This window comes from Lepidochelys kempii, chromosome 27 (genome assembly GCF_965140285.1).
Source record: "Lepidochelys kempii isolate rLepKem1 chromosome 27, rLepKem1.hap1, whole genome shotgun sequence".
Lineage (NCBI taxonomy): Eukaryota > Metazoa > Chordata > Testudines > Cheloniidae > Lepidochelys > Lepidochelys kempii.
The window spans coordinates 14438765-14460194 of NC_136406.1; the positions used below are offsets into that span (position 1 = coordinate 14438765).

General features: G+C 49.2%; 1 protein-coding gene across 1 annotated transcript in view; it reads left to right on the forward strand.

Moving 5' to 3' along the window:
* The window catches only part of LASP1 (LIM and SH3 protein 1), a 53454-nt gene that overhangs the window by 18004 nt on the left and 14020 nt on the right, over positions 1–21430 (forward strand). The window contains exons 3-4 of the mRNA XM_073325542.2: positions 10709–10793; positions 20780–20887. Coding sequence (XP_073181643.1) covers positions 10709–10793; positions 20780–20887 — 193 coding nt within the window. The remainder of the gene's footprint in view (positions 1–10708; positions 10794–20779; positions 20888–21430) is intronic.

Consider the following 21430-nt stretch of genomic DNA (forward strand, 5'->3'; position numbering starts at 1 on the left):
CATGATGGTAGGAAGAGTCTTAACACTGTCACTTTGCAGCATGGACAGCCCAGATACTAAAAGGCATTTAGGCATGTAACTCCCATCTATTTCAATGAGTTAGGTGGCCAAATACCTTTTTGAGGCTCTTGGATGACAAGATTAAAGTTTCCACCTTTTGGGAGACTGCTCCCTGATTTATACATTGGTCTTAAAGGGCAGGTCTGGCCTGAAAAAGGGACAGAACACAAATCTTTTGTCTTGGTGAGAGCAAGCTTGATTTGAAGTAAAGTGTTACAAACTGCCAGTCCTGGGTCTGAAAAAAAAACCCAGCCACGTCTTCTCTGGTTCGTGAGTTGCCAGTAAACCTGACCCAAAGGAAGGGTGAAATTGAGATGCCCATCTCTGCTCAGAGAACTGGAAAGGCTTTTCCTGTAGCTTTAGGAGGTGCTCAATTTACAATCTCTGGTTCAGGAGCCTCTGGTCCTGGACTGAAGCTGACTTCTACTGCCAACTTTTGATGGCTCTGTAAGAGCCAGTGTGAATTTTTTCCCCCCTCTGTGGTGGTGTGAAAGCCAGGAGAAACTGATCCTACCAGGGGAATTGCAAAACCAGCAAGTCAAAGTACTGTTAAATGCACAAAGTAAACAGAAAATGTAGAGATCTCCAAGTAATCCTAGGATTTGACATTAACAGCAGCAAACCAACTTTCATGTTGATAGCACTTTGACTCTCTTCTGGCTCTCGCAGAGTCTTTAATGTGTGCTTTCATAGCTCTGACCAGTTTTAGTTGACTAATTTTTAAATTATATATGTACCAGAGCCTTGTCTATACCAGGGCTCCCACTGATGCAGCTGAGCTAGTGGTAGCCTATTAGGGACCTTAGCAGGAGGTCTGTGTATGGAGTTCTTACGGGCTAGGGTGGGATTCTGTAGCAATCTTGCTTCCTACAAGGAGATCTTCAGGGCAGGGGACTCTCCACAGGCGTAGATGTAATACAGAGGGATTTGTGCTGTTTCTTGCTGGGTGCAGAAGCCAGAATTCTCCCCAGGGTGGGGGGATGGGGACAGGACTTAGACAACTGCATTGGCCTAATTTCCTGCTTGAGCAGGACAGGCAGCATTTGAAAACTGGTCAGTGTGGGGATTTTCTTTTCCTGCCAGAGCTGTGTACTTGTCTTCCCTTCTCCTAGATCTCTGAGCTGATTTATGTTTAGTTGCTTTTATGTCGGGTGTAGCTTGCTTGGGGGAGGTTTTTACTCTCTCCCATTGTATGTAATCACCCTAGGTCCAAGGGAGCTGTGGGTTAAAGGGGCTGTTACTCTGGTGGTCCTGAACAAGGATACAAGGCTGGAGAAGGAAGAGCCTGCTTCCAGAGCACTGAGGCTTTACTTGGTCACATGTCTCTCTCTGCCCCACATATTTAAATACCGTTCACTTAATCTGACAGCAGTCCCCTGTGGTGGGGATTTAGGGGGGCATCCCATTTGTCAATTCATTAAACTCTAATCAGGCTCGGCAGCTACTGACCACATCCATGCAAGAGGCCTGAAATGTGAGGCAAATCCCCCTCCCTCTGTTGGGGCTGTCTCCTCTTTATCAGTAGCAGGATGTTAAAATCTGTCTGCATCTGCATTGCTGCTAAAGCAGTTGTTGAGACACAGGTGTGCACCAGACTGGGAGGCCTTCTCATATCCTCGCTGTCACTGCTTTTTCTCATTTTGGTCTTACTGCCCCTAGGTTTTGTAGTTATTAGTCTAGAATCGGTGGCATTTCTGTGTGGCACCAAACAATTTCCATTCCACAGTCCCTGCATGGCTTTCATGCTTGAGGCTCGCTTCACTACCTCCAGTCCCCTCTTCATACTCCACCCCTTTAGCACACCCAGAGCTTCCAACAAGGGGAAGTCTCTTTCCAAATGTCCACTTCTGTACTGACAAAGTGACTTGCCCTGAGGTCGCATGCAGTTGGCAGTCAGAGCTGAACCCAGGCTTCTGCCTCCAAGTCAATGTAGCTGTAAAGATAATGACTTAAATGGATGTATCCGCTGTCTCTCTCTCTCTCGAAAGGTTAGCATTTTTGTCTGCGTTACTATCACTTAGCAGCAGACTCTACACAAACCTCACCTCTGAGGGTGCGTGGGACTAATTACTTCCTTTCAGTTAGTCACAGTGACTAGACTTAAGTTTCCCTGTATTCGCCCTCTCAGCTGCCTGTGTCTCAAAACCTTCCTTAGGGAAAGTATTCCTCTTCTGCAGTGTAGAAACGGGGTGGCCCTGAGACCCTGAGCCACAGCATCCACGTTGCTATTTTTATTGCACTAGCTTGAGCTCTGCTAGCCCAAGTCTGTCCCTCTGGGCTGGGAGGCTCACTCCTAGCTGCAGTGAAGACTGGCAGAAGGGAACCAGAAGGTTTCTGGTTTAGCTTTTCCTCTTAGGGGATGTCCCCTGTGATCTGAGACATGGCGGCAGCACAGCATGCCCCTGCTAGCGCAGCACCATAGGTTTCAGTGCAGGCCATACAAACACTCCAGGGACGCGCTTGAGTTGCTCGCCTGTCTACACCACTATCCTTAGCTGCACTAGTGTGAGTACATCAACCTGTGCAGTGCCTTGTATGACAGTGTAGACTTCACCTCGGGGTGAATCTATCTCCCTGAATTTCCAAGGTACTCTCACCTGGGTCTCTTGCTAATCGGGGCAAATATTAGCCAGTTGCCCTCTTGGGGGTGTGAGGAGGGGAATCCAGTCCAGTTTAGGACTGAAGAATTCAGTGTCCCAGGAGCCAGGTTTAACCTATGGCACAGACCGAGGTTAACTGTCTAGCCATGACATTGCATTAATGCCTAGGAATGGGCCCTGAGAATAGTGGCCTGGCTTATTTATAGATGTGCACTGCTGTTAATCTTAAAAAGAAAAGGAGGACTTGTGGCACCTTAGAGATGCTCAAATTTATTTGAGCATAAGCTTTTGTGAGCTACAAGGTGCCACAAGTCCTCCTTTTCTTTTTGCGAATACAGACAAACACAGCTGCTACTCTGAAACCTGCTGTTAATCTTGTAGCGTAGTCTCTTTGGAAACTGACTGGATGTGTGGGGGATGCTGCTCCCTTTTCTTAAAGGATCTCTGCATGGAGACTCCAGTGCCCAGAAGGAGATGTCATGGAGCACATTGTTCCATGTGCATCTGCTCAGCACAGACCATCCAAACTACTTCAGTGCTCAGGAGGGGTCGCTTGCTGTGCATTTGGAAAGGAAAGGCTAGGTCGCGTCCCTCTAGAATGTGAGCATTGGACTTCGTCTGCCAAGACTGGGCCTTGCTTACGGGGAAGGCTGGAACAGGGACACTGACCGTTACGCTCCTTTCTTGGTTTCTGATTTCAGCCCTCTAAGCCAAGGAATACACCATGCCACCCCACCAGGAGACCTCCAATGGCATGTGAGAGACCTGCCTTCTTTGTGAATTCCCCCAAGATGTTGAGGGTGGGTGAGGGGAAAGAGCAGAGATGTCATTCCCACACATGCTGCCTTGTATTCTGTTGAACCAAGGCTGCTCACCCAGTGCTTTCTCATTAAGGTTTAATTTATTGCTGCCTGTTTCTGTCGCTGATTCTCATGCATATGAGGTGATTCTCTTTCTGCCTTGTTCTAAGAATACAGGCTCCTGTGTTTATACTGGGAAGCACCGACTCTTGTGAGTGGGTGACTGGCTGGGGCCAATGCTCTAAATCAGTAACTCCCTGCCTTAGACTGGCAAAGGATTTAAATGTCTGTTCTTAATCAGGCAGCCCTTCTGTCTCATGCTTTATGATCATGAGTGTGGTGATGTAAGATCTAGGGAAAAGGTTCGAGTGGTTGCTTATTCTTTTATATAGTCGTGTCTGATCCAGACTGCTTCCCTGGTGGCATGGGCACAGCTTTCTAGCTCTGTGTTCAGAGCAGTGTTGGCTCCTGTCAAACTACATGTGGTCTTTAACTAAGAAAACAAGTAGTCCAATAGTTATGCTGTGCATCCCTGAATTCTAATCCTTTCTCCTCTTGGCCTTGGGGCAAACGACTTACAAAATGCAGATATTTACCTGCTACATTAGGTTAACTAGCCCTTGTTGGTAAAGCATTCTTGAGAATGCAGGATGTTGGGAGGGCAAGCTACCTTTCTGGAGGCCTGTCTTTAAAAAATCCTGGCACATCACAGGTGAGACCCTTAGTGGGCTCAGGGTTGCATGGGAGACTAAGGTCGCAACCAGCACCAAGTGTCCCATGTTAGGGCTGGCAGACCTGAGGGGGTGAAATTTCCAGAGCACCTGGCTTCTTGCTTTCATGAATCTCTTCTTTTGGATTTCTCTGCAAAAGATATTGGGGTGGGTGTGAGTTGAATGTACGTGCTGCTCTTAGATCTGACACTTGTATTGCATATGCAATACCTGGCCTTTGATGTGCTATACTAGGAGCTTTAAGATCTGTTTTCAAGCATGTCTTGGTATACGAGCAAAACAAATTGACTTTTGGGGGTTGGGGGTAGAACCCAACAAAACTGTAAATCATGCCCTTCAATTGTGTATTTCCTGGTGACGGAAGGCCCCCTGAGTCTCTTAACCAGACCAGCACCAAAAAAACCCCAAATAAACCAGCTCCTTGAGAGGAATTTAAATTTCCTCGCCAGGTAAGTGTGGTGTGTGTGGGTGTGTTTTTTCTTTAAATGCTGTGACCACAGCTTCTCTCACCAACACCCTGAGGCCATGGTTGGGAGTTCTGGCTCTTGCATTAGCATGCCCAGAGCATCGGATGCAGTTACCATAGTAACCTAATGATTGGGCTCTGTGCTAGCAGATAGCATGAAGCTCATGGGCCATGACTGAACCATAAATGCAGCTCCATTCTTGCCAGTATGTGAGACTTTTACAAACTGCATTTCCCCTTCACAGAACCCATATATCTTACAGTAGTGCAGCAGCTTCTTTGGCTGGCCTGAATGTATAAAGGTTTCCTCTTTACCTGGAGTAAGAAAGGGTTTCTACCCTCCCTCCACATATCAGTGAGATCTGCTATGGGGGGGTGGTGGTGTCACTCTCCGAAAAGTGAATCATAGTCCTAGTATAGCTCTTATTAGAAGAGGGACTACAGATCTCACCACCTGTTCCCTGACAGGTTTCAGAGCAGCGGCCGTGTTAGTCTGTATCCACAAAAAGAAAAGGAGGACTTGTGGCACCTTAGAGTAACAAATTTGAGCATAAGCTTTCGTGAGCTGCAGCTCACTTCATCGGATGCATGCCATCCAATGAAGAGAGCTGCAGCTCACAGAAGCTTCTGCTCAAATAAATTTGTTACTCTCTAAGGTGCCACAAGTCCTCCTTTTCTTTCCACCTGTTCCCTGTGCATATAGTCAGATCAGCTGATATTGGTGACTCTTCAGTCCCACTGGTATCATGGGAAAGGGAAGCTGGGGTCTATTTTAGTTTCTGTTCTGATTGTAGTGTCAGATCTGGGCAACCCATTGTCATTAACGTGGCTGGCTATAAGTGAAGTCAGGGTTGGTCTGAAGAATCTTCTGGCTCTCAAACCCCCCAACAGAGAACCTGGCTTGACTTTTGGATCCAAGGAGAAGGTCTATTTTGGGTTCTTAAACTGCACTCATTACCATGAAAAGAGTCTGCCTTGGGAAAATTTGTAGCTCAATCACTTGGTATGGGGAGCAGCTTAGAATCTGGCTGCCTCTTCCTGGAGACCTCAGGGGGCTCTGTGTATGGCTGTGTGAGGAAAGAGCCAGAGAGCAAGGCCCAAACTATCCTCTCCTGTCCCAATAAAGGCCATGTGTAGTGTTGGATTAACACACTACCATTGGCTAGGCTCAGCACTTGGAGGAAAAGCAGAACAGCAGTGTGCTTCTAACTGAAATGCAGCCTTGTCACTTTCAGTCTGAAATGTCAGAAGAAACTTGGACTCTGCTCCTGGCACAGAGAGCCTCCTAGGGAAGGAATGGGGTGGGGGCTGGAGAGAGGAGGAAATGACAGTGTGGGGGTGGGGAAAAACCATCCCTAGGGGTTTCAGAGATGTGATGTACTGGAATGCCAGGCCTCATTGGAGTGGGCTTGCATCCTCTCTGCATACTGCCTGAAACAGCAGAGATCAGTGGTACCGTCTTCTGGAGCCTGTTACAGGCTGAATCTTCTCATGAAAGGGGATTTCTCCTGCCTTTGTACAGTGTCCAGGACAGAGTTGGTCCTATTTTAGCTGTCTTCACTGGAGAAGGCTACGTCCCCCTCTAAAACAGTGCTTTCAAATCGGGGAATAAAAAGGGTGGCAGGAAACCATTGGGATACAACAGTGCTCTGAACAGGGTCTCCTAGCAGCATGGTTCAGTGTTAAATCTAAATCTTTTTAATATGAATCTCCAAATTTACCACTTCTGCACCACCTATGACTGAGTGATTAGCCACTTCTCCATATCTTCCCTCCCCCAACCATATGCTCCTGCCAACTTTCATGTTTCGTGTATTGGGTCTTGATCTACACTCTTTCTTAGGCCCTCTCCCGACTAGGTTTTAAAGCATGCTAACTGCATTTAAAGCCAGTTGTTAGCATAGTCTCCACCGCCCCAGGACAGTAACCTTTAGGTCTGAGATCTGTGCTAGCCAAATACTACCAGAGTTCAGCATCTAAGTCAGTTTCTTCTTCTCTCAGGGAAACCAGTCTTCCACAAAGCCCAGGGAAATTTGCTAACAGTGGGGTAGACCTGTCTAAAGATGGGGTCAGATCTGTGCCAGCAACAGCCAAGCTGTCCCCATGAGACTTCTTTCCTCTTTAAAAATCCATTGGTCAGGACTTTTTAACAAGCTTTAACTCTGCCCTGGGCAAGCACAGATGACAATTGTGGCTAGACTGCTGACATTTTAGTCACCTTGCTGCTCCCACTTGCTGGCTACCATTGGTGGCCCAATTTTTAAATGGGAGACCAGCTTTTTTTGGAAATGCTTAAATTAAGTGGCCAGAATGGGAGGTGTGCAGCACCCTGCCGAAAGCTCCCAGTGCTCTCAACAGGAACTGAGCTTTCTTGTCAAAGGCCACACCTTTCTACTGCTGTTCTGGGGGATAGCCACTGAACAGCACCCTCCTGTTGTGTTCAGACCATGTCTATAGCTGCATTTGTAGGGCTTTGTAGTCTGCACTGGGACGTGGGAGGCAGCAGGGGTCATCTGTACACACCATGTATATCCACTCCAATCCGATTAATCTGAATTGGAATAAAAAAAACCCCCAAAACCTTGCTTTAAGCAATGAGCGGTCTGTAGATGCTGTAAAACTGGTTACCCACCCCCTTCTAAATCTCTCATTTAGCCAGACTTCTGGTTGGGGCAGTGCAGAGATGAGAAGGTTTATGCCGTCTGGATGTGTCTGTATCTCTCTGCACCACACCCTATGGCGCAGGGATGTGGGGGGCCAGTCTCCTGAAGCGTGGGCCAGTGTGGTGGCTTTTTTTTTTTTTTTTTTTTTTTTTTTGCTATGGAAACTGCATATGGCTGGAGGTGGAGAGATTTAAAGGCCACTTAGCTATTCATTTCTGTACACCCCACACCCACCCCTCCCTCTCCCCCCCCCCAGCCAGAGTGTCCCTGTCTCTGCTGACAGGACACAGCCTGTTTGTAACATCACCTGCTACTAGGAATTTGTGCAGGCAATGGGGGAGGGAATGGACTGTCTCTGCTGCTAGCCTCTCAGAAAGCTGATTGGGGGAGAGGGGTTGTGTGCCTAAGATCACACTGCAGGATTGGGGGAGGGGAGAAGACGGCATGTTGCTGCTTGTTGCTTTTTACACACTAGAAAGGGTTTTGGTTTTCTTCTGAGCACCAAGGTAGGGGACCTATTTTTAACCTTGAATTTCCTGCATTGCTGCTGTGCTCACAGGTATTTGCTGTTGCAGGATGGGGAGCAGTGGCCTGCGGCTGGGTGTCTATTTTGTAAGTCTGTTTGCTGTCCTGCACCAGGACCAAGTTGTGCAAAAGCAGTAGCTGACAGCTAGGATTCTGCTGATGTGGTGCTTATGGGTCACAGTTGGTATGTGTGGCAGAGGTGCAAACAGGGTGCTGTGCACAGAGTGCTGCTTTGTGCTCAAACAGTTCCCTGCCTGCTTCTTCAGGCCCCCGGTTTACAGATGACAGCAGTCTACACAACAGGTGAAAATAGATTTCCCTCCTGCCCCAAAGCCATAGTGTAGATGGGACTCTGGGTGTCCTGTTAAAGGGATACTTAAACTATGGATTCTCCAGGGTCTTAACTCAGTTACAAGGGGACCCAAATTGTGGCCCCCATCTGCTTTGCTGGGACTGTAACCCCAGACCTGTCTGGTTGTACTAGGGCTGGAGCCTGCGTTCAGGGCTGTGCCAGAATTCCCTGACAGGATTGGGAATGTCACGATTTCAAGGAAAAAGCTTAAAATTGCAAAAGGAGCTTTAGAGAGAGACCCTCCTAGTCCTTCCTCCTTGGATCTTTCTTCAACAACTGCAGTTGAGTCTATGAACAGAGCCAGAGCAGTTTGAGATAGTGTCCTCTTTCCAGAGCTAATACACATGGAGGAGTGGGGTGTTTAACATAAACACAGGCAGCTGATAAGCATGTAAATGCCTCGGCTTTTCATGAGAATTTAGCAATTTCTTACTTCCTGAGGCACTAGGGATGACTGCAAAACGGTAGGTTTCAAAGAACCTCTGTAGGTCTCTGCTTCATTAGTAGATGTCTAAGAACTTTACCTCATGGAGTTTAGGTGTCATTTCAACCCTATGCCTCCACTGGCCTGGCTGTAATAGGAAGTGGTTCTCCCCTGCTTCCTATTCCTGGGTCTACCATCAAACTGCACAGCACTGCTTTTCAATCCATATTTCCCTATCCTTTGTCTTGTGCCTGAAAGGATCAGGTTTCCCAGGACAAATTACTGAGGCCACTTTCTCTCTTCACTGTCTCCAGCACAACACCGAATGTTGCAGTGGGATCTTCTAGCTTCTGCCATCCACAAAGCAGTTACACAAATACCAAGGCTAGAGTTTCCTCTACACACATTTCCCAGGGAGTTCGGTGCACAAATAGTTAAGATCCTGTATGACAACCAATTTCAAGGCCAGTTTGAAGAGGCAACTGGTCTTGGAGCTCTCCTCTCCTGGGCCTTGTCTTCCCCCAACCTTAAATTCCCGAGATGTGGAGGCAAGGAAATGAGCCAGACTAACTTTGGGGGCAGTTGTGCTTTTCAGTGCATGGAGTCTGTTGTCATGCAGAAGAGTGCATTGCCTAATAGTGGTGTGAGAGTGGTGGCTGCATTTGTATCGGGGTTAATACTTAACCTCTGGCCAGTTTCTACTGGCCATCAGCCATACCAAGAAAGAATCGGCATCTGTGTTGTGCGTACAACACAGGTGTAAATCCTGCCTGCAACACTTCTATCGGCTGAGCAAAGTAAGATAAGTGCAGGGCAGGTTCCTTTTTGGGCCTGTCTGTCTTGTTGAACAGTGGGGAAGTGGTGAACAAATGCCTCAGCCACACTAAGCCCCACCTTTGGGTATTCTTAGAGCGCAGGCAGGCCCGGCTCTGTTAATGCACCTTAGTCCTGACCTGTTGTTCAAGTCCTGCTCAGAATGTCACCTGTACACAGTACTTGTGATGGAGCTTGGGCTCTTGCTTTGCTTGTGGCTCAATCGTGCTTTGAATCTGTAGGTAAAGAGGGCTGTGCAAACTCTCTCTCTCTCTCTTCTGGCTTAGATGGAGAGTGTCCCCTCCCTTACCAACATCCTTTTGTCTTCCAGCTACGGGATTCAGCATTTGCCTTCAGTACTCAAGTTCCTCTAACTGCTAATTTGTGTTGTCTACAGTAATGACTGCATGTAACTTTCTGATGCTGCTACAGAGCACTTGGGGATAATAGCAGTTAGGCGTGCTGCCAAAGGTGGACAGCGTTCTGTTGCTGTACAGAACCCTCCATGTTAGGGAGTTCTTGGGGCTTGTCTAAACCCAAGTGGTGGTGCTAATTCTGTACCAGAATAGCCAAGCAGTACAAGCCCCAGTGTGGATGTAGGTAAACAGTTAGCTTTGTTACTGTACCGATAGTCTACACTGGCAGAAGACCCCTTTGTACCAGCAGAACTGCATGAGCGCTAGCTGGTTGCACTGTTCTAACTATTTTAAGTGTTTTACACTCTGAAACAGCTGAACATAAAATCTGTGTAGACCAGGCCTTTCATCCGTTAACATGAAGAACGCTACCCGCTACTTAATGCACAACTGAAGTGATTCAGGAAGGTGTCCTAGGCTTTTTCCAAAAATCTAGGTTTTTCCCTCCTTCAAAGAGGCAGGAGAGGGGAGGGGGTGCTAAAGAGTCCCCTCTTAAAGAGTTAAAACCTCTTTCCCTATAAACTAACTCCATGCTAGCAAAAGGCACCATGTTAGCAGCCCTGAAGACTGCAGTCCTCAAGCCACCCTGCTGCTAGGGGTGCCTCTAACAATACGCTGCCGCTCCTCTCTTAGTAGAGGGACTATTTCAAGAGCTAAAGGCGTGCCATCTAGGGGCCTGTTGAGTCCCTGATGAGCTCAAGGCTGAAGCAAAGGACTGACCTGGAGCAGGGAGGGTTAGGAGTGCAGCTGATGTGGTCCTAGGGGCAAGTCCATCAGGGTGGCCCCTTGTGTGAGCTCAGTTTGCTGTATCCAGTCTCTGGGCTGATGATGGCTAACGGGTCTTGCTTCTCCTCTCAGACACTACCCGAAGCAGTCCTTCACCATGGTGGCAGACACTCCAGAGAACCTGCGCCTAAAGCAGCAGAGCGAGCTTCAGAGCCAGGTAAGAACGCTGTCAAAGGCTCCCCTGCCCCTTGGCCAGGCTACTGTCGCTTGCCTCACTGTGCCACTGGTGACTCTCCATCCCCAGTTCATTCTGGGGTGGGTCATTTCTGAAATATTGCATGGATCTGATAGTCTGGCAATTCCTCTGGTCGGTCTTGTCCCAGTACCCTGGCCCTGATGGTCCAGCACCTCTTTGAGCTGAAAAGCCAGGATGTCCTGTGGTCTGTTTTTTTTTTTCTATCCTGTCCCGATTACACCTCTTCTTGTACCAGCATCTTCCCTTCCTGGCTAGACCAATAGGCCTGATGATGTGAAGCTGTGAGCTGTCTCCCCTGGACAGACAACTTGCTCCCAAGGCTTGAAAAAAAGGAGGGGAGGAAGGGATGAGACAGGACCTGGTCTGGTGCAAGAGTCTCCCTGTGGGGCAAGTCTCTGAGCTTGCTTGGGCCACGTCTGGACACCCCCCTCCTATTCTGTGGTCCAGAGATGAAACTGGGTCGTCAAAAGCCCCCAGCTGCAAGGCAGAGCTGAACTGGATTATTGCCCAACTTCTGATGACACAATAGGAACTGGCTTTGGCTTTAGATCTATTAAGGGCTTGAGGTAGGCCAAAAAGGTCTCTTCTTCCTCCTTCCTGCCCTGGAACACTGAAATATGCAGAATTTGAAACTCAAAAGCTTAGATTATGATCTGCAGAGTTTGCTTTAAATGGGGCATAGCTTGTTTGGGAATAATAGCTTGGCTGGCTGGCCTTCTGTAGTGTGAATTCTCAGCCTCCTTAGTATCCCTCGCACTGCTGAGGTTTGAGAGTAGGGAGCAGGGCTGTCCAGGGGAGTCCAAGCCCAAGGAGATCTCATGGCTGCTACCAAGTTAGAGAACTCTGACTGTCCTGAGCTGCTGTCCCTGACTTTGAGACAGCACCATGCTCAAATTAGTGCCCAGCATACTCTGCCATGGCAGGAAAATGCATCCAGGAGCAATTTTTGGCTTGTCACTCATGCATGAGAACACAATTACCACATCCTGTGCTGAGAATCTGATTACCCTATTTCCCCCCCGGCTTGGTGAAAAGGGGTTAACAGACTGCTTTTGAGGGGCTCACCAAGGCATGCCAGCCTGGCTCTGCACAAGCTTAACAGAGGCACTATTGGGCTTGGAAAGATCCAGGCAGGGGGTGTACCGCCTGAGACTTGCCTTAGTGCTGTTTTCAGGGTGAGCAGGCATCATTTGGGATCAGTGCGTTCCCCTCCTGCTGTGCTGTGACAAGCACAGTGACCTTCCTTTTTCTCTCTCCCATTAATTGAGAAGTGCCGGGAGCTAAAAGGCAGCTTGCTGGGAATGGCTTCCCTGCTGGAGGAGGGAGCTAGGCCTCCCTTTGGTGTCACAGGGTAGATGCTAGCTGCTGGGGTATCTTCTGGGAGGGGCCCTTCAGCTATAGTTTTGAAACATCTGCTTTTGTAAAGTCCCTTCCTCGCAGCAAGTTTCCCAACAGCTCTCTGACTTGCACAAATGCAGCTTTGCCTGAACAGTCAGGGCTTGCTTTGGGCCTCCTAGAGCTATTGTGGGAGGCAAGTGCCACTTCTCCAAGGTAAGAGGCAGGAGAGCCCAACAGTTCGCTGTTCAGGTTGCTCCAGCCAGTGCTGCTTTTTCCCCCTTAAAAAATCTCCTGGGGCTGTACTCCAGCATATCCCCACTGGGCCCAAAGACTACCTAGAACCTCTCTGGAGCTGGTGTCCCTGCAATTCCCCACTGGATCTATTGTACTTAGAGGAATTCTTAGATCATAAGGCCAGTAGGGACCACCATTGGGATCCTCTAGTTTGCCCTGTGCTCTGCAGGAAGTCATAGAAAGATTCTCTGAATTCCCGTTTTGAATTCCCACAACTCTCCTCATAGGAATAGAAGTTTGTCCTGCCATCCTTTGCACAGTAATGGGAAGGGATTTTTGGCCATCTTTGTTAGGCTGGTTAGCTGCTGCCCTCCACCCCAGAGGAGGCTGTTTTGCAAGGCGCTGTCTGTAGCTGTAAAGTACCTTAAGCCACCCTGGTGTGTGTTTTGCTGTGGGAGTATCAGATGCTGTTTTCCTTTCCTTCCCCACCCCCTTGCCACATAGCAAACCTGTAGCCCTGGCAGGGGGCAGGAGGCAAGCTGGGTGCCAGGTTAACTGCCATGTTGCCTGTCACACTGAACGGCTGGGCCCCAGGGTACTTGTTTTACTTCTCTAGGAGGCTAGAGCAGGCACCTAGCTCCTCCCACTTAATCTGATGCTCCAGGGAGTCTTGTCTTGACCCAAACATCTGGGTACAGGAGAGATTAAAGAGTCAATGCCCCAAGCAACAGTAGCTCTGGAGGGGTTCTACGAGCAGCATCCCCCTCTCTTATGGTCCTGGGAGGCTCAAAGCTTCCCCCTGTCCCAGTGGTGTGTTCCCTGTCATGGGAGGGATTGCTTGTCAGGTGAGCTAGAGGAGACCATCCGTGCAGCAGTTTCCATCTGAAGACTCCCAATCATTTGGCAAATACTAAACTCTCTATAAGGCTCTGCTTCATTTACTACAGACATGCCTCCTCCAGGGTAGAATGAGGCAGCTGTTAATAGCACGGAGCAGAACTGAACAATACTTCTTGACGGGAAGCATAGTCCAGTGGAAATGGCCTGGGCACAGAGTTAGTAGAATGAAATCCTAGCTGGGTAAGGAAAGATGGTCCAGTGGCTAGGTCAGTCTGGCTCTCGGTGACCTGGGTTCAATTCCATGCTACATCAGTCTGACACCTTTGGGCAAGTCTCTGGATCTGTTTTGTGCCTAAGTTGCCCATCTGTACAATGAGAGTGCTTCCCAGATGCTCAATGCTGTGGTGCTCTAGGCCATATAAATACCTTGGAGGAAGAGGGTAACTCCCTCAGTTCTGTGGGATCTCAGAGCAATTTTTAAATTTAAATTCGTTTTAAAACTGAGAATTAGTATGTCTTACAAAGGGTGCTCATCTACTGAATCCTTTTAGCGGCAGGCTTTTCTGAGGCCTCCCCTTCAAGTACTGCCTAGGCCTTACCCTACTTAAGAGCCTGTCCCACTGTAGAATGGTGCATAAACACACCCAAATTGTTCCTCTTCCTGTGACACTTCTCTTGGAGGGCTCTGTCCCCTGCTGGAAGAGGAAGTTCATCAAGCTTGGATGAAGGTGGCAGGACTGATGGCCTGAATGAAATCTCTCCATTTGAGCATAGCTGGGGGCTCAAAGAGCAGTCTGAAGAATAATTGCATTCTGTCTCCTGGCCCCATCTCAAGCCCTGACTAGATGAGCAGAGAAATCTAGTCTGGGATTTCTGCTGCAGCTGCCCCACTTGAACAGTGTGGGTGAACAATGGGGAGCAGACTGTCTCTCGGTCTGACTAGAACCAGGCCTGGATTTTTGTTCAGCTGTCCTCCTGTGGGGAAGGGCTGTCTTGTTGTGCTGAGAGGAGAAACTGAAGAGGAATAAATCACTTTAATGTAATCTTGGAGAGAAGGGTCAGGTGCATATTTGATTGGAAATGAGCTGGTGCAGAAGCATATAAATGGCTCCTCCAGCTGAGGAGGTCTGTGCTCACATGAGAACAATTACTGGGCTTCTGATAGAGGTACTGTTGCATTCTAGGATTCCACCTTGAGCATCTCTTCCAGGCCAGAGTGACTCACAAGAGGTAATTTCTGAGTCCGAGGGAGGAGAGGCTGCTGTTGGGTCCTGGCAGTACTAACCACAAGGGACCCTTACTCAGCTGGAAGGGGGGGAGCTGTGGGCTATGGAAGAGCAGAAATGCAATGCCCATGGCCCTCTAGGGAGGGTAGATCTTAAACAGGCATAAGATAACATCCTAATTCCTCTCTCCTTATGTCTGCCTTTGTTCTGCTTACAAAGGGAGTCTCCTGTTTTCTAAGCACCAAACATTTACTCTAGTTAATACACAGTTACTTTTATCTTCACTGACGGTTGCTTCAAAGGATATAAGGCTGATATCGGCTAAATTTGCCCAGAGCTGAGCAAACCCCACATGGTCTGGAATGTGACTCCTGTAGTCTGGTTCACTGGTAGTACAAAATCTTGGCGGCCAACTGGACACACCCAAGCTCCAGCTAGCAAAAGTGGTGCCAGAATAACTGTAGCTATACTAGGATTTTTGCCAGTATAAAAATGTAACTTACAAAAAAAAAAATCACACCCCAAGCTGACACTTCTACACCAGCAGAAGTCTTTAAATGTAGACCTGGCTGTAGATTTTGTCGGAGGGGTTCATTGTCATGGAAAGATGGGGTTTGCTTGCTGTGTGAACAGTCTTGTGCTGTGTTCTTCAGGACACTCATCAAGACTCCATCTCTAGTGCTGAGTCTAACCTTTTCCAGAGCCCTACTTTCAATCCAGCGTGCAACCCTGCAGGGCTGGGGAGTGTGTGACCTGTGGCTATGTCTACAAGTCTCGGTGCGCCTCTCCCAGAGACTGGAGGGGGTGGCACTGAGCTATACTGGAGAAGGAAGGGGAGAACTGGTAGGACTGTCTCTTCACTCTGGAGGATTTCCAAACTGGAGATGGAATGGACACATCCCCAGTAACGGCTTTTGGCCAACACACAAGGTTCTAATACTGGATCTAACCTCCTGTGTGGGGTCTGTATCCTGGTGTGTTTTTGGGTAGGGGGAGGGATGGACTCTAGTAGTTCTATTCTAATGCTGCAGTAGCATATGCTGATGCTAGTAACTTCTCATTCCTATTGTTAGATGACTAGATTCTAATCCCCCCAAAACAATGCTCTGAATACAAAATCCCAACTACTAGTCCCAGTCCAGAACTTTTTTTGTGGACAGGGGAGCTGTGGCTCAGCTGTGTGCCACGCTGGAACTGGTTAATATAGTCTGCATCAAATCTCTTGGTTTCTGTTTCTATTTCTATTCGCCAAGAAGGCGTCTCTTGTTCTGGTTGCTCTCGGAAGCAGATGATTATCGCTCTTGCAGCTAAACTAGGCCCACAAAGTGACCGCTTTTACGCCTTCGCTCCCTGCCTCCTGCCCACACCTGCCAGAAGAATCGCAGGGTTTTCATCCTGTGGCTTCCCTCCCAGACTCTTGAAATTGGCCCCTTTGGAGAAATATTTTGATGCAATCTTTCCTGTCCAGGGGTGGAGGTACCTGTTGAGTGGGTGGCATGTAGCTGTTTTGTCTCAGACTTTGTTCTGTGTGCCCCTTTCTGAAGCAGGGCTTCTGACACTCTTTGGTCTCATTGAAAGTCCAGTCATTAAAGGACATTCAAACACCAGCTCTCTAATACACTTGAACAGAGAGCTGCTGTGCACTGCCAAGTGAGGGGGCATTTCTTCTGTAGCTGCCTTTAGGCAGTAGCTGGGATAAATTGTACCATGTCACAGCAGTCTTCAGGTCTGTACCTCCCACTTCAAGAGTGGGGGAGTCTTCCGTCCTGAGTGAATTGATTTCACAGTGAATTGGCTCCACAGGGATGGAGCAAAGGCTAGTACCTGGTCTCTCAAATGGGGAAGGAGCCTTGGCAGAGTTGAGATCTTATCTAGTAGTGAGGAGGCCTGTGGAACATGGTCTAGTTGGACATCGGTGGGTCAGAACTCCTGGTTCTGTTTCTGGCACTGTCACTAACTTCTGGTGTGAGCTTGGAGGGGGAGTGACCTGCCCATTTCTGCATCTGTAGAATGAGGTGAACAGTATGCAGGGGGAGGAAAGGAAGAGACATGAGGCACTTTCTAGGCAAACATTAACAGCCTGAAATCCCAGTCTGGAAGGAGCTGTTGAAGTGAGCAGCTAGGCTGGCAACTGAGCTGGGAACCAGCTGGTAAAAGTAACCATTCATAAAATAATACCTCTTGCAGGGCCCAGACCTGTCAACCCTAATGCCTCTTTTGAAGTGATTAGTCCCACTGACCTGCAGAAGGCCACTCTCGGCTTTTGATGCAGTCTTGGACTTGTGCATGCAAGCCCCAGCTTAGACTAATGGCTTTCCTTAGCTCTTCTCCTTGGCTGTGCTTTTCTAGACACTGGGAAGGGACTCCAGGCTGGTGAATGGCGTGCCTGCCACAGTGCAGGGGTGAAGGCTGCCTGTGGGTCAGAGGGCCATGGCTTAACCTTGTGGTGCGTTTTGCCTCCATTGTCTGCCCTCCCCCATCCTAGCCCATGCAGAGCCATACATACATGGGAACACACTCGCTGCCCCACTCTGTCTGGCCTTCTGCAGGCAACCGCTCACTGCTCAGCGTCTTCCAGCCTAGTGCCCATATAAGGGCAAGAAAGAAGTAAAAGGCTGCCTTGTCTCAGCACTTCCTCCCTTCTCTCCCGCTTGCTTAACCCTCTGTGTGGCTGTTCCAGAGAAACTGCTCTTCCTACATACGCCCATGGTTTGCTGTGCCTGGCTTGCTGCTGAAATACACTCCTGGCTGCCTCCCCCATCTGGCTTGGGTAACTTAAGGCCATGCCAACCGCTGCGTGGTGGGGTCTGTAGTCTAGCAGGCTCTGACAGGCCTGTGTCTCCTCTCTCAAACCCTCCCAGAGCTCACACCAAGCACTAGAATTAAACAAAACGGCAGGGTGTTGAGCTCGGCAGACGTTCCAACGCCTTGGATTTTTGGAACCTGTCATGATTGAAAGGCTGGCTGATGCAGAGAATATAGGGTTAAAGGGCTGGGTTCCTCTTTTTTGAAGTCCTGAAAGAGCCCCGCCCCCTTTACCAAGACTGCTACCATACATCTGTGGTTGAGATGCAGGAGTCACAAAGCCCATGGTTAAGTCAGAGTAGTTTGGACTGAATGAATGAAATGATTCAGGCCAGGCTGACTCGCAGTCTGCTCTAGAGTCCTGTTCCTGCCCTGTCTGCTCATGCTCTGAGTTGGCAATGTGATGCCCTTGACCCAGGAAAATGGAAGAACTTGGCACTGATATCTTGGGCTTCTGTTCCCTGCAAGCAGAAGAGCAGCAAGTTGCTCTGAGGGCCCGGTTTGGTTTTAATAGCATGCTTGACATAGTGCTCCAGGAGTAACGGTTAAAGCAGAAATGGCCACCCAGTGGGATGCAAGCCACAGGGTAGAGAGCAGAATGTGTGTGGTAGGACAAGGAGTAACAGCTTGGGGCTTGTCTTGACTAGGATTTAAAGGCACATTGGCAAACACAAACAGATCCTAGCATAGCATACATGCTGCCTTGTCTAACATGCTAAACTGCTAGCTGTACACGGCATTGTCTACGCTAGCATCTCTTTGTTAGCTATTGCACCTTTAAATGCTAGTTAAGGCAAGTCCTCGAATGGCCCTGTGGATCTCTCTCCCTTCCTCATGAGGGACTTTGGTAACATGCCTTTAAATCCTAGTCTAGAAAACAATTTCTGCTGTTAGCAAGGCAGTGATCAACTCCTGTCTGCAGGTGGCCAATCATGCCAGCCTCCCAGACCTGCTTGTTTTAACTTACAAACCAACACCTTTGTGCTTTCTCTTGGCCTATGCTGGGCAGTGGGGCTCAGGCTTCAGCCCTGAACCCCAGCAAGTCTAAGCCAACTGGCGATGGGGTTGTGACCGGCTTTGGGGTCCTGACCCACAGTTTGAGAACTGGTGTTACATTATCCGTTGCCCGGCCTACAGTATACTTCTAAAATGTGCTTGCTGACCCCATACCTGTTGTTGCTAGCCCAGACAAGGCCAAGGACCGTGAACCCTGCACAGGTAGACAAGGTGCTCCTAGTGCTTTGGTTTCTAGCGAAGTATTAGCTGTCCCACAGGGCTACCATGTTTCTATGTGAAACCTGTTTCTGGGTTCAGCTGCACATAAAATCTGCTCTTTCCAGACAGCTTGAAAGATTCTGGGTTTAGGCTGAATGTGGAAAGGGGGCAGTCACAGGCTTGTTCCTCCTTAATGCAGTAGATCTCCAAGCTTTACCTCTGCGTTGTGCCAGTGACCAGGCCAAAGAAATGAGGCATGCAGTCTTACTGTGCAGGAGATGCCCAGGAAGGGTCAGGGCAGGGGGGAGAGAAGCAAGTGCTTTTGTAGAAATGCTGCTTTGCTTGGACTGTACTGTCTCCCCCTGCATCTCTCTAGTGTTGCTGGCTGAGGGGAGGGTCTTAGCCTAGGTTGTTTGCACTGTATGTACAACTCTCTGAAGACCAGATCAGTGTAGGGACTAGGACTTGCTCCCAGGAACCCTTCCCTGGCATGCACAGTTGTGATTCAGCCTCTTAACTAACTGCTCTGCAGTTGAAGTGTTGGCTCCTTTCTGGCTGTGGGCTGGGAAGGGTTACAGGAAACTGATGGTGCTGGCTAGACTCACTGGTGTCTGGCCACCACTTAGATGAGCATTTCCCCCGCTCCAGCAAAGAGGGGAGTGGGAGGGAGTGACATGTCCACATGCTCCCTTGCCCTGCCTCTTCCTGCCTTCTTACCCTCCCAGCACCCCTCCTTGTAAAGACTCCTGCTGCTCGGATTCCTCTGCCGGCAGGGCAGTGCAAGTTGGGAATGGGCAGTGCCCAAAACACAGGAGGGCTGCATGAGTGCTCTCAACCCTGAGTACCCCAGCTTCCCATGGGAGGGGCTGGGACTCTAGAGACCCAAATCAACAGGGTGCTGCGGCACATGGGTGCCCATCACACAGGGGTGCAAAGGGTAATCTGCTCAGAGCTGAGTCAAATTATTGACCTACCTTCCTGGGTACTGGAGTGCAGTGACCAGTGACTGCTCTAGTCATGGGCTCACTTGCTTAGTGGAGGTGGGATCTCCAAGTGGGGAGGGCAGGATTGTGTAAGCTTTGAGGGGACTTCAGGGCAGCTACTTAAAACGAGCATCTGCTGGGTAAAGCAGGGTCCTCCTCTGAAGACTTCACTGCACCCAGAAGGGATAATCTGGGAGCATCAAAGGGTGAAAATCCAAAAGTGTGTGTTTCACCGCAGAGTTCAGCTGAGCTGTTGCCCTCCCTGCACAAACCTTGCACTGGAGCTCATACGTACTTGCTTACCTGGGTTCAGTGTGTCTCAGTCAATAGATTTGTGCTCCTCAATCACTTGGGCACCCCTGCAAATCCCACCCATAGTCCTTGGGGAGGCCCTTGGCTCTCTGGCGCAGATAGCGGCAGCTGATCCAGAGGGCTAGGGAAAGTCTGGATGCAGATTATTGCCTCCTAAATGGAGGGTGGGTAAGGTGCTGCATGACCTGCTGCTCTCTGTTGGAAGCCCTCTATTGCTGAAAGCTGTCTAAACAACCGTGACCGGCTATTAAAGTGGCCTGCAGCTGTAACAGCCTCCTCTAGATGCAAGCGGCAGTTTCCATCCAGTGAGGCTGGTCTGAGCGTTTCCTTCCTTGCTGGAGGGATTGAGTCAGCGGCTGGTTTTTTAGCCTCTGTAGAGGCTGACTGTTTGGGGAATGGTGAAGCTGTACTGGGGCAAGGCAGGGCCAAGGATGGGCCCCTGGCAATCCCCATGCATGGGATTAGCTCAGGGCTACTCAGTAGGTCTGGGTGGTGGCGTGTCAGTGTATCTAACAGGTTTGTATGCTGCTGAACCTGCTGTCTCTCTCAGAGGAGAGATGAGACTGAGATTGGTGTGACTCGGCACCTTTTTAAAAAAAAACAAATAAATAAAAATCCCATGACCCTGCCCCTCCTCCCCCACCCCAGGAATGAATGTGTCGAGCCCCAAGTACTAGCCAAATTGAGGTCACCATAGTCTGCTTCCCACAATTCCTCCTGCTTTGTAACTTGGTTATAATTGTCCTAACTGGGTTCCACCCCAGAGGTGACAGACTTGCACTTAGTTGCAGAAGTGCTGTTGTACCTGGAGGTCCTAACCCCCCTTTAAGAATAACCCGTTCTACCATTATTGCTGGGAGGCTGGGCTAAAAGGCTATCTTGGGGGTAGCATGCAATGCTGGAAAAAGGGTGGATCACACAGAGGCTGGGTCTTGCCACATGAGTTGCTGTGGATGATTCTCAGTGTCTTGTTTTGCTTATCTCTCGTCCCTAGATTCGCTACAAGGAGGATTTTGAGAAGAACAAAGGGAAGGGATTCAGCGTGGTGGCCGACACCCCCGAGCTGCAGAGAATCAAGAAGACTCAGGACCAGATCAGCAACGTATGTAGCTTTTTAATCTGTGCTCTAGAGTGCTACGTTGCTGTGCTACCCCTTGGCTTTCTGCTGTGGGACGGGGGACAAAGGAGCAGCCCTGCGAACTGAGGTTGTGAAAACAAGGTCTTTATTTACTACAACTTTTTGGTTCCTTCTAGGATAGTTGTGGGTGGAGGAGTGGGCACAGTCCTCCTGTTAGTGCACGTAATTTCTGTATGTTTGTGCAACTGGAATGTGGAGCCTCTGTTCCCTGCAGACGCCCCGTGATGGGAGCTGCAGCAGGAGCTGGCAGGACCTTGCAAGTCTTAACTGTGCCATGAAGGGTTCAAAGTGTAGTGGGATTTGGAGGCTGGTGGGACTCTCAAAATGAAACAAAGCAAGGGTGAGCCCTAGGGGATGGCCCTGAATGGGCCAATCGCATCTGACCCATACTGTGGACTCTGTCCATTACTGAATCCCAGGCTGTAGGAGAGCGTCAAAGTGACAAGTCAGAGTGCAGAATGACTCCAGTTCAACTTCACCTTCGGTGCTGTCTCAGGAAACCTCAGC